At 41.0% G+C, this 12,625-nt stretch overlaps 1 protein-coding gene across 4 annotated transcripts in view; it reads left to right on the top strand.

Annotated features, from left to right (window-relative positions):
• RPTOR (regulatory associated protein of MTOR complex 1) overlaps positions 1-12,625 on the top strand; it is a 159,271-nt gene that overhangs the window by 70,031 nt on the left and 76,615 nt on the right. For all 4 annotated transcript variants that reach the window (XM_055696299.1, XM_055696290.1, XM_055696314.1 and 1 more), the window contains 2 exons: positions 6,067-6,167; positions 7,105-7,249. In XM_055696299.1, coding sequence (XP_055552274.1) covers positions 6,067-6,167; positions 7,105-7,249 — 246 coding nt within the window. The remainder of the gene's footprint in view (positions 1-6,066; positions 6,168-7,104; positions 7,250-12,625) is intronic.

Raw genomic sequence — 12,625 nt, 5'->3', positions numbered from 1 at the left:
GTATTACTAGCCACAGTATAACAGGGATGCTGTGCCATGCTACCGGTTGGTAATATATCACTCATTAGTACTTGAGTTGAGGAAGAAGTTTGGTTTTGAAGATGTTATCCTGAAAAGTTTCTCTTCCATGATAAATCTGCTTTTATTGAAATGGAGTATTTAATTTTATTATCATTGTTACAGAGTATCAGTCTGTAGTGTAGGCAAAGCCTATTGTAAATACAAATTGAAGTTCATACTCAAAAGGATGGTTTTCATAGCAACACTTCTTTCATATCTTTGTACAGACAGATGACAGGCTTGAACACTGGTCTACAAAGCTTTACAGCACTCTCAAACAAATAATTTAAGACAAAACGTTTGAGGTGCTGAAGTAGTTTGCCAAGGTTTCAGGAGCCCAGTGATGGCACGCCTGTATCACTCATGTTGTTTTGTGGTGAGTACGTGTTGGTTTTGAGCACGTTCACTCTGTTGATCCTGCCTAAGATCCAGCTCTTGCCAGTTCAAGATTTTCACAGCATGTATCCTGCCTGCATTGCTGCTACACCATTCGCTATGGTATATGCTGTCCCGTTTTTTTTCCTTGGGAGAGTGAAAAGTGAAATATATTTATGTTATTTTCTTTCCCAAAACTAAAATTACTGTGAACGTTCGCAGGTATATGTCAGTACCAAAGCGTCTTGTTTTCTGAAGTTTGATACTCATATCCCAATGTTACACATTATTATATTCCAAAGGTAGAGATAATGATGGAGCCCATCCGAAGGGAAAACCTTGCATCCTTTGAGGTAAATGTTTCCCCTGTAATTAAAGTGATTCATGGGATTTTGCTAAATTTCTGACAAGGACATTGATGGTTACACCTAGCGTGAGCTCTTTAGTGACCCTGACATTTTGTAGTCCTTGCTTTTCACAATAGACTGCCGTGATTTAGGTCTCTGTGAAGGCGTCTGTCAGGAAGTTGATGGAAGAAGCAGTTGAGAGTCCAGAGATGTTAAATTGCAGCAAGCAGCTGAGACGACTGCCCGTTTTTCCTTTTCTTCCTCTCCCTCAAAAACAGTTTTCACAAATGAGGTCTGTTTTGTCCTTACTGTCAAAGGCTCTCGCTGATTATCAAAGCTTAATGTGAAAATCGTTAGGAGAAGTGATACCAAGAAGACAGCAATATTCCTTGTGGGGAAAAATACTTTCTGGAATCATGTGATGTTCTGGTAGTATAGATGCACGCCCAAATAGAAACTAAAAGAAGCTTTAGTTTATAGCTGCAGGATGGATTTGAAAGAGCACATTGTATGAGGGAAATGTACTCACCCCAAAATATTTTATCTGATAAATGACGTTAAGTGAATTTCTGTAGTGGAACTCTACAAAAATAACAAAAGGAAAGTGACCTCTACTTCAAGAGCGGTATAGAGGATGGTGGAGTGGGGTGGGGGTGGGGTGGAGCATAACTGATTATTTCAAGTAAATCTGTAACAGTGTGAAGAAACAAATAGGACTTTGCCATATGTGTCTCTTGGGACTTTCTCATGTAGGTTGGTGGTGGTTATTTGAACACAGTGCTGCAGTGCAGCTCTCCTAGCTGGGCTGGGAGGTTGGTACCTCTGAGTTCAAGTGTGTGGAGATGGAATTCATTCGAGGTGTTTAGCTGATGGTCGGCTGATTCGCTGTCCCTATCATGAGCATGTTTGAATGCCATCTGAGAGTTAAGAATCGTTCTTCTGTTGCCTTTGGAAGCTTAAACTTTAATTCCCAAAGGATTAACATCTACTGTTGTTGAATAATACTGTGTTAAAAATCCCTTCCTCGGATCGCTTGGCTTGTCGTTTGAGTATTACAAACTGTCCTCCAGTTTCTGGGATGAGAGTTTGAGCAGTCCCGTGTAGGAACAGAAAATACATTGTGTTTATTTTCATCTGCCGATTTATAGTGCTGACTGTTCCAACTTTAATTGATTCCTGCGTGCAGCATCGAGAACAGCCCTGCTGCCAGTTTCCTTCTAATGGCTGCTTTCTAGTGCCAGTTCAAAATCTGAAAGCTCTGGTAGGGTTTTGGGCAGTTATGGAAATGTATTGCCTTTCATTCTTCTGCTATTCCCCACGCTCTCTCTGCCCTCACCATTAACACCTAATGCATAGGTTTCAAAGTGCTGAACAGTGTTAATCTTCACAGTGCTGGAGCTAGGTACAAAATTAGTATCTTCCTGACTATATATGAGGGCAGAAAGAAAATGAACTTACCTGATGCCACATAAGATGTGAGACTGACATCCTGTTACGTTTCTGCTCCTTGATTGCAGTCCCTCTTAGGTAGCGGTATTTTCTATAAGTCTTGCAGCCAGCCAGCTTAGAAAGGACACTCGTATGGTGAAAAAAATACCAAATGCATTTAAAAAGCCAAAATGGAATCTATACTATGCTAATGAGTAGAAGTCTATAAATACAAAAATGAGAAGCATACCTTGTTGCCCAAGAAAGTAAATATTCAAGTCGCAAGGAGTTTCTAATGTTGGGCTGCTAGCAGCTGCTTTGGATTTCAGCCTGTCGTTCCTGCGTAATACCATCAGTAAGATGTGTATCAGTTCATGATCTGCATTTAATAAAAGAGAATTTAGTATGAACTGTGTGCAGAACTCTCCATCTGGCATAAAGATTCAAACTCTACCATGAAACACCCTGTTTCTGTTTCTACTGAAAACTGGCTTGAAAGTGGCTATCAAATGGCTTAAGCTCAGCATTTGGCTTGCTAGGGAATCTCAGCAAGGATCACTTTAGTTTCTAATTAATAACATTCTGACTTATGAAATACTGCTATTTTGCTGCAGAGGGTGTTCTGCAATGCAAATATTTATGTGAAATCCTCACAAGAGCAGTTGTGTGGCCTTGTGTTCCCTCTGTTTGCTCTGGGGGATCAGTTAACAAATGCGGTTTCAGAGATGTATATTTTTCCTCTGCTATCAAGACAGACAGGAATTTTTTAATAAGCTGTTAATTTCCAGCTGGTTTAGAAACTGTATTTATACAAGGGAACATGCTTCATCTGAACCTGCATGGAAACAATACTGCTATGCATATCGGAAGAGTAAGTTGCCATAGAGAAAGCACTTGCATGGTGTAGTTTGATTATTGTAATAATTGAAAACTTGTTAGAGAAGGGAAGCTGGGGTGCATTAAAGCCATAGGATGTCTTACCAGGCTGGGGGCATCCCCACTCCCATCCCATTTCGGGTATTTTCTCAGGGGGACTGAAGTTGGGTGAGAGTGCCAGGTTGTGTTTGTGGATTTGAGTATCTCAGTACTAACAAGACAGGCCAGGACCAAATCTGTTGGTCTTTTTTTTTTATGAGACTCAAATAAGCATTAGAAAGCATATTTAAGAAAGCTGATCAGGATGGAGGCAGAAGCTGAGAGATACTGAAGAACAGTTTACAGCCACTTTTCTTCCTTTAAGTAGCGTTGTGCCTGCGTTGACCTTGAGGCATCGTAGACTCTCGTTTGGTCTCTTCAATCACAGAAACCAGATCGCGTGTCAGTTCTACAGTTTCTTTGGGCCTCGTGTCTTATCTCACATCTTATTACAGATGAACAAACACAATAGGAGATTTTCATTCAGCTCCTGGATGAAATATATTTGAATGACTTTTTTCAGACTACAAAAAGCAAGATCCTGGACCCTGGATTCTGGCTTTCCTAAGTAAACTGGTGTTTCTTTGGAGTGGGTTGGGTTTTGTTTGTGGTTTTTACTACTTGATTCATCTTCATGCAACATGGAAATTCTACATTTCACAAATGCAGAACGAAAGAGTTCCTTTTACCTGTAGATATCACTGTTAAAAACTTCGTGAATGTATTGCTGTAAAACGTCAGAATCCGAGATTTAAGGGACCTGCGTACTGCTGCCAGTGCTTTTCAAAGAGAGGTTAATAGCTCAGGTTTTCTTAGAATCTTCCAGTAAATGCAGGTTGTCTTATAGCTAAAATATACACGTGCACACACACTCACACACACGTGTGTGTGTGTGTTCATGCATGGGTATAGTCATAGAGAGGCTTGCACTGTGACACACCAAGACATTCCATCAGTCCCAGACTGCTTGTGTATACAACAATAACCCTCTGGCTTTAAGGGAGTGCGCTTAAAAGCATTTATTAAATGCTCATGTAGCACGCAGCAGGATTATCCCAACAGAATCACTGGTTGGCCCTCCACTTTTTTCTTTGTTTGAGGAAGGGGATGCCTCTATGAATATTTCAGGTTTGTGCATGATCTGTGTTATTTTCTCCTATATAAAATATAATCTTAAAAAACCCCAAAGCCAAACCCAATCCTTTGCTCGCTTTCACTGCATATCCTAAGTATGAGCAGGGACAAGAGTAGATCTCTATTTGGAAAGCTGCCATCCCTGGTATTGATTAGTGACACTACTTTAAATTATTTAATAAAATTAGCAATTGGACTCAGTGTTTTTAGTACCTTACTACACCAAAAATAGACTCCTGATACGTATTGCTGACATGATTTTGATGTTCTTAGGGGTGAAACTACATCTGCAGTCACAGGCTGGGTAGATAGGCGTATTGACCCAGTGGAGGAAGACTACGCGATGCTGAGGGTGGCAGGACAGCTTGCAGCAGTGGCAGTGCCTGCTGTCTGCTTCCCTCGCACGCTGCGCTGCCGGTCCCCTGACTCGATAGGGGAGAGGAATTCATCCTCTTTGGAAGCGGTGGGGAGAACACAATCAAAAGAAAATAATTTTAGCTTATTATTTTATAGGCATGTAGGTGCTGTGATGGTGCAGATGGGTGAGATCATGAAGTGACTACACACAGGGTGTGTAGAGTACCTCTGTGCAGAAACCTGGATTAAGTAAATACTTCTTCCTGGACAAGCATCAAATCTTGCATATAGCCAGCGAGGGATAAAGTGTGGAGCCTCAGTTTGTGCTGTGGCTTCGCGATGGGAGGGCTCCAGAGCGCAGCATTCAGCAGCATTTTGGTTTGTTAGAAGGTGCTTTTCAAAGTCATCTGTTTCACTCTGGATTTAATAATGCCTGATTCACAGAACTGAGAAAGAATATGTCTTTTGTTGCTGGGCTTCTGTGGGGTACTATGTTAAATTAGGTTAAGGAACTGACATTCGAGTGACTGATTTCCATGAATGCCTGTGTGTTTATTGGAAAGTTCTTAATTGCAGAAAACATCTCCTATTTGAATGAAAAGCTGCTGATCATGCTCAAGACGTTTTTAGCAAGATACTGTTTTTGCACCTGCATGCAGTACCGATGGCGATGAACAAATCTGTAGACAGCTAAGCACTAAAGTCATTAATTCAAGTTTTCAAAGAACCTACTGGGTAAAAAACTGTGTGTCTTTGTAAGAAACTGCAAACATGCTCCTTGGAAACAAGCAGCTACCACGTGTAGCAGGCACGTGCATGCTCTGATCTAGACTTAAAAGATAGCTTAGCTGGAATGATAAGGTGAGCTTGCTGGGTCGTGTGTCTTCACGAACAGCCAGTACTTCACAGCAACAGGGAGCTGTGACGTACGTGCATTACTATTAGACAGTTTTTAACAGAAGAACTGTGTTTTCTGGCTGTTCAGAGCTTTTTTGCGGTTTAAAAACTAATAATTGTTTTGTTCTGGAATATGATCACTCAGTAGTTCTTACAAAGGGATTGTGAGCATACAGTTTGTAATGTAAATTGTATTTATTATTAAATATTTCAGCAAGAAGTGAATAATAGATAAAATGAAACAGAGTGGCGTTTGCATGCCAGAAAAAGGTATTTCCATTGCTTCTCAGAAATCTACATCATCTCTGTATCTTCCCAGATATTTTCCTTTAGCTCAGTTATACATAAACAATTTCTTGTTTATCATCCTTTATCTGGCAATTCATCTCGCAAACAAATACTAATGTAATAGATATTGGATAAGGAAAGTTTGTCTTGGTTAAGAATTAAGGTTCTGGAAATACTGTCTTTTGTGAGCCTTGAAGGTGTGCATGTGTGTGTGCCTCAAGAAACCTGTGGGTTTTAATACTTGGGGTTTTTTCCCCACTTGTAGGATTCCTGGAAGACTGAATGACAGGAGAACTCCCCTGGGAGAGCTGAATTGGATCTTCACCGCTATCACAGACACTATTGCATGGAATGTCTTGCCTAGAGGTAGGACTTGAGCAGGTGAATCAAGTTTTCATCAGAAGTGAGCATTGCTTATTCAAAGTAGAAGGATGAAGAGTAAGATAAATGAGACACTGAAATAAGGAGAAAATTAAAGCCTGATATTGAAAGAACAGATGAGACTGGATTTAAGGCTAGTTAAATTTTTTAAATTCACTCTTTTTACCAGAAGCGTTTGAGCAACCTGATCATTAGAAACCAGAAAGCTTTTTTTCTGGTGCTAACGTGATTCCTTTAGCTTGAATCATTTTCTTTCTTAATGTATTTGTAAAAAAGCATTCTGTCTTCTTCCAGCCTTTGTTAGTATCATAAATAAAGGGATTTTTCCTCTTTGCTGATAAGGAGGTCTGTGCTTCCCATGAGTAACTTCATCCCATTTCTCTACCTGTGTTCCAGAAGTACGAATATGGGTGCGCATATTTGTAAACAGTTTTCCAATTATGCTCTTTCTAATGCTTAGTACAACGTAAATTCTTCTTTGTGGCTATAGAAGATAGCACATTGCAATCTTTCAGGATTCATTTTGGCTTCTCATAAGCACATCAAACTGCCAGTTAACAGGTGTATAGTTCTTGATTAAATGGTACACAGAGGTCCCTTTTTCCCTCAGTAATTTCCAAAAACTTACTCAAGCTGAGTTCAAGTGAAACACCAAGAGGGGAATTTTATCCAGAGAAGGCAAAAAGGAACCCAAGGTAGAAGGTGTTTAATTCTGTTTATGTAAAATGGAGAGTAACTGCAATGCTGTAAGGGAACTCAGAAGGCAGGATTTCCTTTTAATAGTTGTCATATCATGTCACTGCAAAACTGCTGTAGATTCCTTGTTACTGGAATAGAATATTAACATGTTTTAAATTATTTTTGCATGTTACCTAAGGTACACAAAGATGTGCATCTAGTAATTCATGCAATCTCTTGGCAGATCTTTTCCAGAAGCTCTTCAGGCAAGACCTGCTTGTGGCCAGTTTATTTCGTAATTTTCTCTTGGCAGAAAGAATTATGAGATCTTACAACTGTACCCCCGTCAGCAGCCCTCGTCTACCTCCAACGTACATGCACGCGATGTGGTAAGTCCCAGCCAACAGGCTACCCTTGCACCAAGGCTGTGCGCTGGCGCCTTAAGGGAACTTCAGGCGCTGTAGTCAGGAAAGATTGTTACTACTTACATCTATGCAGTGCTTTACTGATTGAGTCGGTGGATCAAAAATGAAACTGCATGTGGCAGCATAATACCCACCTCCAAATGTGTTTTTTTCTCTGTGCATACATAATTATATTGTGATTCTGTAATGCAGAAGAGTCAGGTCAGCCATGTAACCTTCCACTCCAAATAGAAAAGAAATTGGGTGTTTGCTACCCTTATTTCCACAGAGTAAAGCTAGGCGCCTGTGATCGTGAAGGGTGGGGAGGGCTCAGCGCCTGAGGGAAAAAATCTTCAGTTGCATTGTTGAAGTAGAAGATTATTTTTTTCTGCAGAGTTTATCTACTTTTACTATTGCTTTTAAGATGATTAATGGAAGCGGAAGTGGCACAGTTATCGAAAAGCTCTTAAATATGGTTTTGACTATGAAACAAATGTCCCACGAATAATAGTAGTAAAAATAATAATAACAGAAATGCGCACTTTCATTCTTTTATTCAGTATGAATAAGAACAGGACAGTTCGAAATTTGGCTAAGTACAAACCCAGTACAGACAGGCTAACTTGGCTCCTGTAGGAGAAGACAATCGCTGGGTAACTTGCTAAAAGGCTGATGAAATGACCGGTAAAGGTGGCTGAGTGGCCTTAATTTGCCTGTGTTTTCAAAATCCTTTTGATAAGTTTCCCCAATAAAATTGGGGAGGAAAATAAATTGTAGAGGAGGTATGAAGTGATATGATCAGTGCAAAACTTGCTAGCAGCATCAGTGAGTTCAAATTATATGGCGTGGTTTCTCTAAGAAGTGGAAGCAAGCTAACAGCAGGGAGCCCTGCCAGTATTTGCAGGTGCAAGCAGTCATCAAGGAGTCATTTGCTGGTAATACAACTTTGCTTTAATTATTGAAAAGCATGGAGGCAAGAGGAGAGGCTTTGGATGGAATTATTAGCATTTGGGCAGCCTTGCTGAATGTACTGTGTGTTCGTACGTGGCAAACAATGTTCTTATGTGCTTTGGATTAGCAACTTTTGAGGAAAATTGTTTTAGTCATTTGTAAATATGGTGAATTGTTTTATCATTGTGTCACATGAGGGACTAGGATGTTTGTAAGTGAAGAGTAGGAACAAACACCAGAGTTCCCATGGTGTCTTTCAGATGCTGCTGCTGCTAAATGTGGCAGAGCTTGAGCCATAGAACTGTGCTTTTCCAGTTGCCATAGCGTGGAACATGTTTTTGCAGAAATATTGAAATTAACCCAGTAAATTTGTGGAGTTATTTATAGTTTGCTTCTTTCCAGCGTATTAAAAACTTCTATTTCCAGTTCTTTATGGGAATAGAATTCATGCTTGTTGCCAGCCTATTAGAAGCCTGTATTTCTCATTTCTTATGGGAGTATGACTTGGAATTGGTGTTGCCATCCATGTGCTGAGCCACAGGAATTAAACTAAGATGACCTGGATCCCATTCTGTACCTCTTAGACCTGCATGGTAGCAGGATGGATTCTAGAAACACATTCTCTTTGCTTGTATTGTAGTTCTTCTGGTACAAAATGGTGCTGTTAATACCTTTGTGAATCCCCTCAGACTGTACCATAGGATAATGGCATTGTTGCTGCTATTTAGGATTTGCAGGGAAGAAGAAATTCCTTAAGAAAAGTCACGTGCAGGGCTTTTTTCCTTGTGAATCCCAAACACTAGCAAGGTAGACGGCAAGCGAGCAGAAAATCCCTTGACACACTTTATTCAGTGTCCTCCAAAAAATGTGCAGTTTGAAGCAAATCTAGCAAAGGGGAAAATTCCAATTTTGTCAGAGGTGGCTCAGTTCATTATTATGAACTTTTAGTAAGCACAAATTTAGAAACTAATTTAGAGCGCGTTTAAATATTTTTCTAAAAATAATCATCTGCACTTATCTGTCTCCTTTCATTCAAGAATTTTCTAATGGATCCCTGATCTGAAAAACCTCCAAACCCATTTTACTGTTTAGATAAACTAGGTAATGTGACTGGAGGGCAGGAGAGTTGGCCAGAGGAGTGTTGAAAAGAATGGAAACTTCAAACAATGTGATCTGACGATCACGTTGGCTCTACATCTGCATTGTTAGTGGTGCATGAGACAGCAAGTTTTTCCTCTTTGCTGTTTGATTGAGACTTTTCACAGATTTTTCATACCCAGCATGTTGGACAGTGTTTTGGGGAGTGAGTCCTGGCTGCCACGTTGTCAGCACTAGCTTGATCTGCCAGCAGTGGGTGAGAAGCTCCAGGGTTCTTTCCTACAGTGTGAAAAACATGTAATTAATCCAAATAGTGGCTCTGGTGTATATCAGCCAGTGTTCCTCAAGGATCTGACTTCAGACTTTGAGGGACTTCTCTGCCCCTTGTCATCTTCCTCCCCTCCTCTGTGCTCTTTGGCCTTTATCTATCTGCGTGGCTTCAGGACCTCATGCACTGTGGACCTGTGTGCATCGGGTGTGCGTCCCTGGCTCAGGGTTTGGTCTATTCCTTGCAGCCAAAGTGGTGGTGTGATGTCGTACCTTCTCCAGTATACATATGCATTATTCTCCTCTCTTTTATTACCCTCTGGATGCTCATCTGGCTTCCTGGGCTTTGCTCCTCCGTTCGCAAAGGTAACGCAAGAGGAGCGTGTTCCCTGCTGTTACGGACACAAGCTGCGCGTTCGCAGCCAGTGACTAAAAATGGGACCTACAGGCAGATGTAACTCATATCCCAGCAGAAGGCTGACTTGAGAAGCAAGTTGTTCATTTTATGTCCGTACATTTTTTGCACCATCTTTTGCAGAAGAGGCATAAGTAAATGTCAGCATTTCAGGGACTGCAGCCACATACACACTGTCTCTTCTGAACTTTGCATACAGTGCCCTCATCTCCCTCCTCATCACAGCAGAGCTGTGAATTTGTGCTCGTGGTGCTCTGCGCCAGCCTTGCAACTCTTACTGGGAACATCTTGCAGTCAGTAGAGAGGGGAAAAAGCAGAAACAGCTCCTGCCTCATGGATGCAGATGGGCTCCTGAGGTCAGAGCACGATGTTGCTGCCTCCCACTTTGCTGTCTGCAGCAGGACGAGGGAGCTCAGCTGGGTCCTGGGGGAAGCTGTGCAAGAGCCGAGCGAGGCGGTGGTGTGCCGGAGGGGTGGGCTGGCACTGCAGCATGTTCCTTATGCTTGACTTAAGCATCAGTTCACCTCATGAATAATTACAACTGCCCCTTTTCGGACATCAAATCTGATCCATTTGCTCTTTATCTTTTTTGCTTACCTTTGTCCCTGCTTGTTCGATAACTTTCCCTAAGTCACACTCAGATGTCTCGTGATTTGCACATCTGGTACGGTTGTAATAGAAGCACTGAGCTTGCTTCTGCTGCTTTTGGTTTAGCCTTTTGAAAACAATTTTTTAAATTTCAGACCTATTAAGTTGTTCTAGTTGGTTCGTTTGGGAGACCACTGTTAACCTCTTCTGTTAATTATCCTTTTTACCTGAAGAATTGGGGAAAAGTGAAAACTTCTTTTTTTAGGGAAAATTTGACCCACAAGCTGTCAAGTCTTTATTTCAACAAGAAGGGCACCATATTTAGGAATCAGGAGAGCTGATCTCTGTGACCTTGCCCTGGCTGGTATGCTTTGACATGTTACTTCATTCCTTCGTGTCTTTCTTTTATTGCCTTTCTCAGTTTTACCTGCCTACATGTAAACCCTTCTGGGCACGGGCTGTTTGTATTTGTGTGGTGCCTCACACTGTAGGTTTGGCTGCTGCAGACGCTACTATAATAAAAGTATTAATATTAATATGTATTGATTGACTGGCTGTGCTATTCAACTTTGAGAGTCGTTCAGTCTATTGTGCAGTAGGAATAGGAGGCCTGATGCTCTGTCAGCATCTTGATCTCTGTTGTGATGGATTATGGCTTATACATTACTGCTGTTGCCAGCAAGTTATATTCGTGGCCTTTGAAAAGACCTAATAACGCGTTTGGAAATATTTCCTAACATAGGTCATATATTAAAAATGAAGTACCTTAATTATGCTTTGGAAGAGCTATGATTTGTCCATAATAGAAATTATTGCAATAGTGTATACACAGACCATGAAATTCTAGTTGAAAGTAAGTCATAATGTACTGCAAATAAAATAAGGCTGAAATTCTAGCTGAAAAGAAAACCATAATATGCAACCCAATTACAGGTAAGAGAGGAGCTGGAGCCTTTGAACACTGTGGGAGTGTTGCAGAAATGGATGCAGGTCGGCTCGCTGATTTTTCAAAGAAATGAGTCTCCTTGAGCTACACAGAAAGACTTAGTTTCTTAGTAGTGTTTGAAAGGGTATTTGGAACTGTTTGATATTTGCAGGATTAGATTAATTCAGATTACACTGTTGATTTAACCAGATTCTTTTTTGTATGTGTGTGTGTCTATCTGTTAGTCTTAACTTCTCCAAGACCCATTAATGGGCTATAGATAGTTTAATGGAGAGAAATGTAGGCTGAAAATAGCAAAGCTTGTGCTTTAAGTTGTGGCTAGGGGAGGGGAATGCACTGGCAGAAGAAAGAAGGATTTCATAGTTTTAACAAATATTCATAGCAATAAATATTTTTTTAAAATAGCCGTGTCTGAGCAGCTTCCCAGCTGTCTCCCCTAAAGCAGGCTTATGGAGTTCACAGTGTCACTGTGGAGCAGGTGAATTCAGGCTGGAATCTGAAAATTCAATCAAACAGGGTATGTTACAGTCGCAGAAAAAAACAAACATGGAAAATCTTGCCCACCATACTTGATAAAGCCTGAAATATTTAACAGTTCCAGAAGTACAATTCAAAACAAGCAGGTGCCCTGGTGCCTGAGCCCCAAGAGTGCAGATGGCTTCAACTCCTCTTTAGCTGCTCCTCAGCATGGCTGTCCCAGTAAGAAATACTCATTTGCGCTAGTACTGTTTGTGGTGTGATGTAATACAAACTATTCCCAGAAGAGATAATGTTCAAAGACATCAGTAATACATTATAAAATGTGACGTGAAAATTAAAAGCGTTAGAGTTTGACTCGGCCCAGAAAATCTGAGCGTAAGAAAATCTGCCTTCATGACCCGCCAGCTAACACCACAGGACGTGTGGATGAGGAAAGGCTGAGGCGCGTCTCTAACCTGTTCCGTTTGTGCTGTTCAAGGAGCACAGTGCGACTGCCCAGCGTTTCGTGGATTCACAGAATAAAACGGTCCTTGAGTGAAGCTGGAATTCTCGGCCTTCTGTTCTTTGCTTAAAAGTTCAAACTTTGAGCACCTCTGGAAAACAAAGGCAGCTGGAT

The sequence above is a fragment of the Falco cherrug genome, chromosome 1, assembly GCF_023634085.1.
Source record: "Falco cherrug isolate bFalChe1 chromosome 1, bFalChe1.pri, whole genome shotgun sequence".
NCBI classification, from domain to species: Eukaryota; Metazoa; Chordata; class Aves; order Falconiformes; family Falconidae; genus Falco; species Falco cherrug.
The sequence above is the reverse complement of the archived record's forward strand: the minus strand, read 5'-3'. Positions and strand labels throughout refer to the sequence as shown.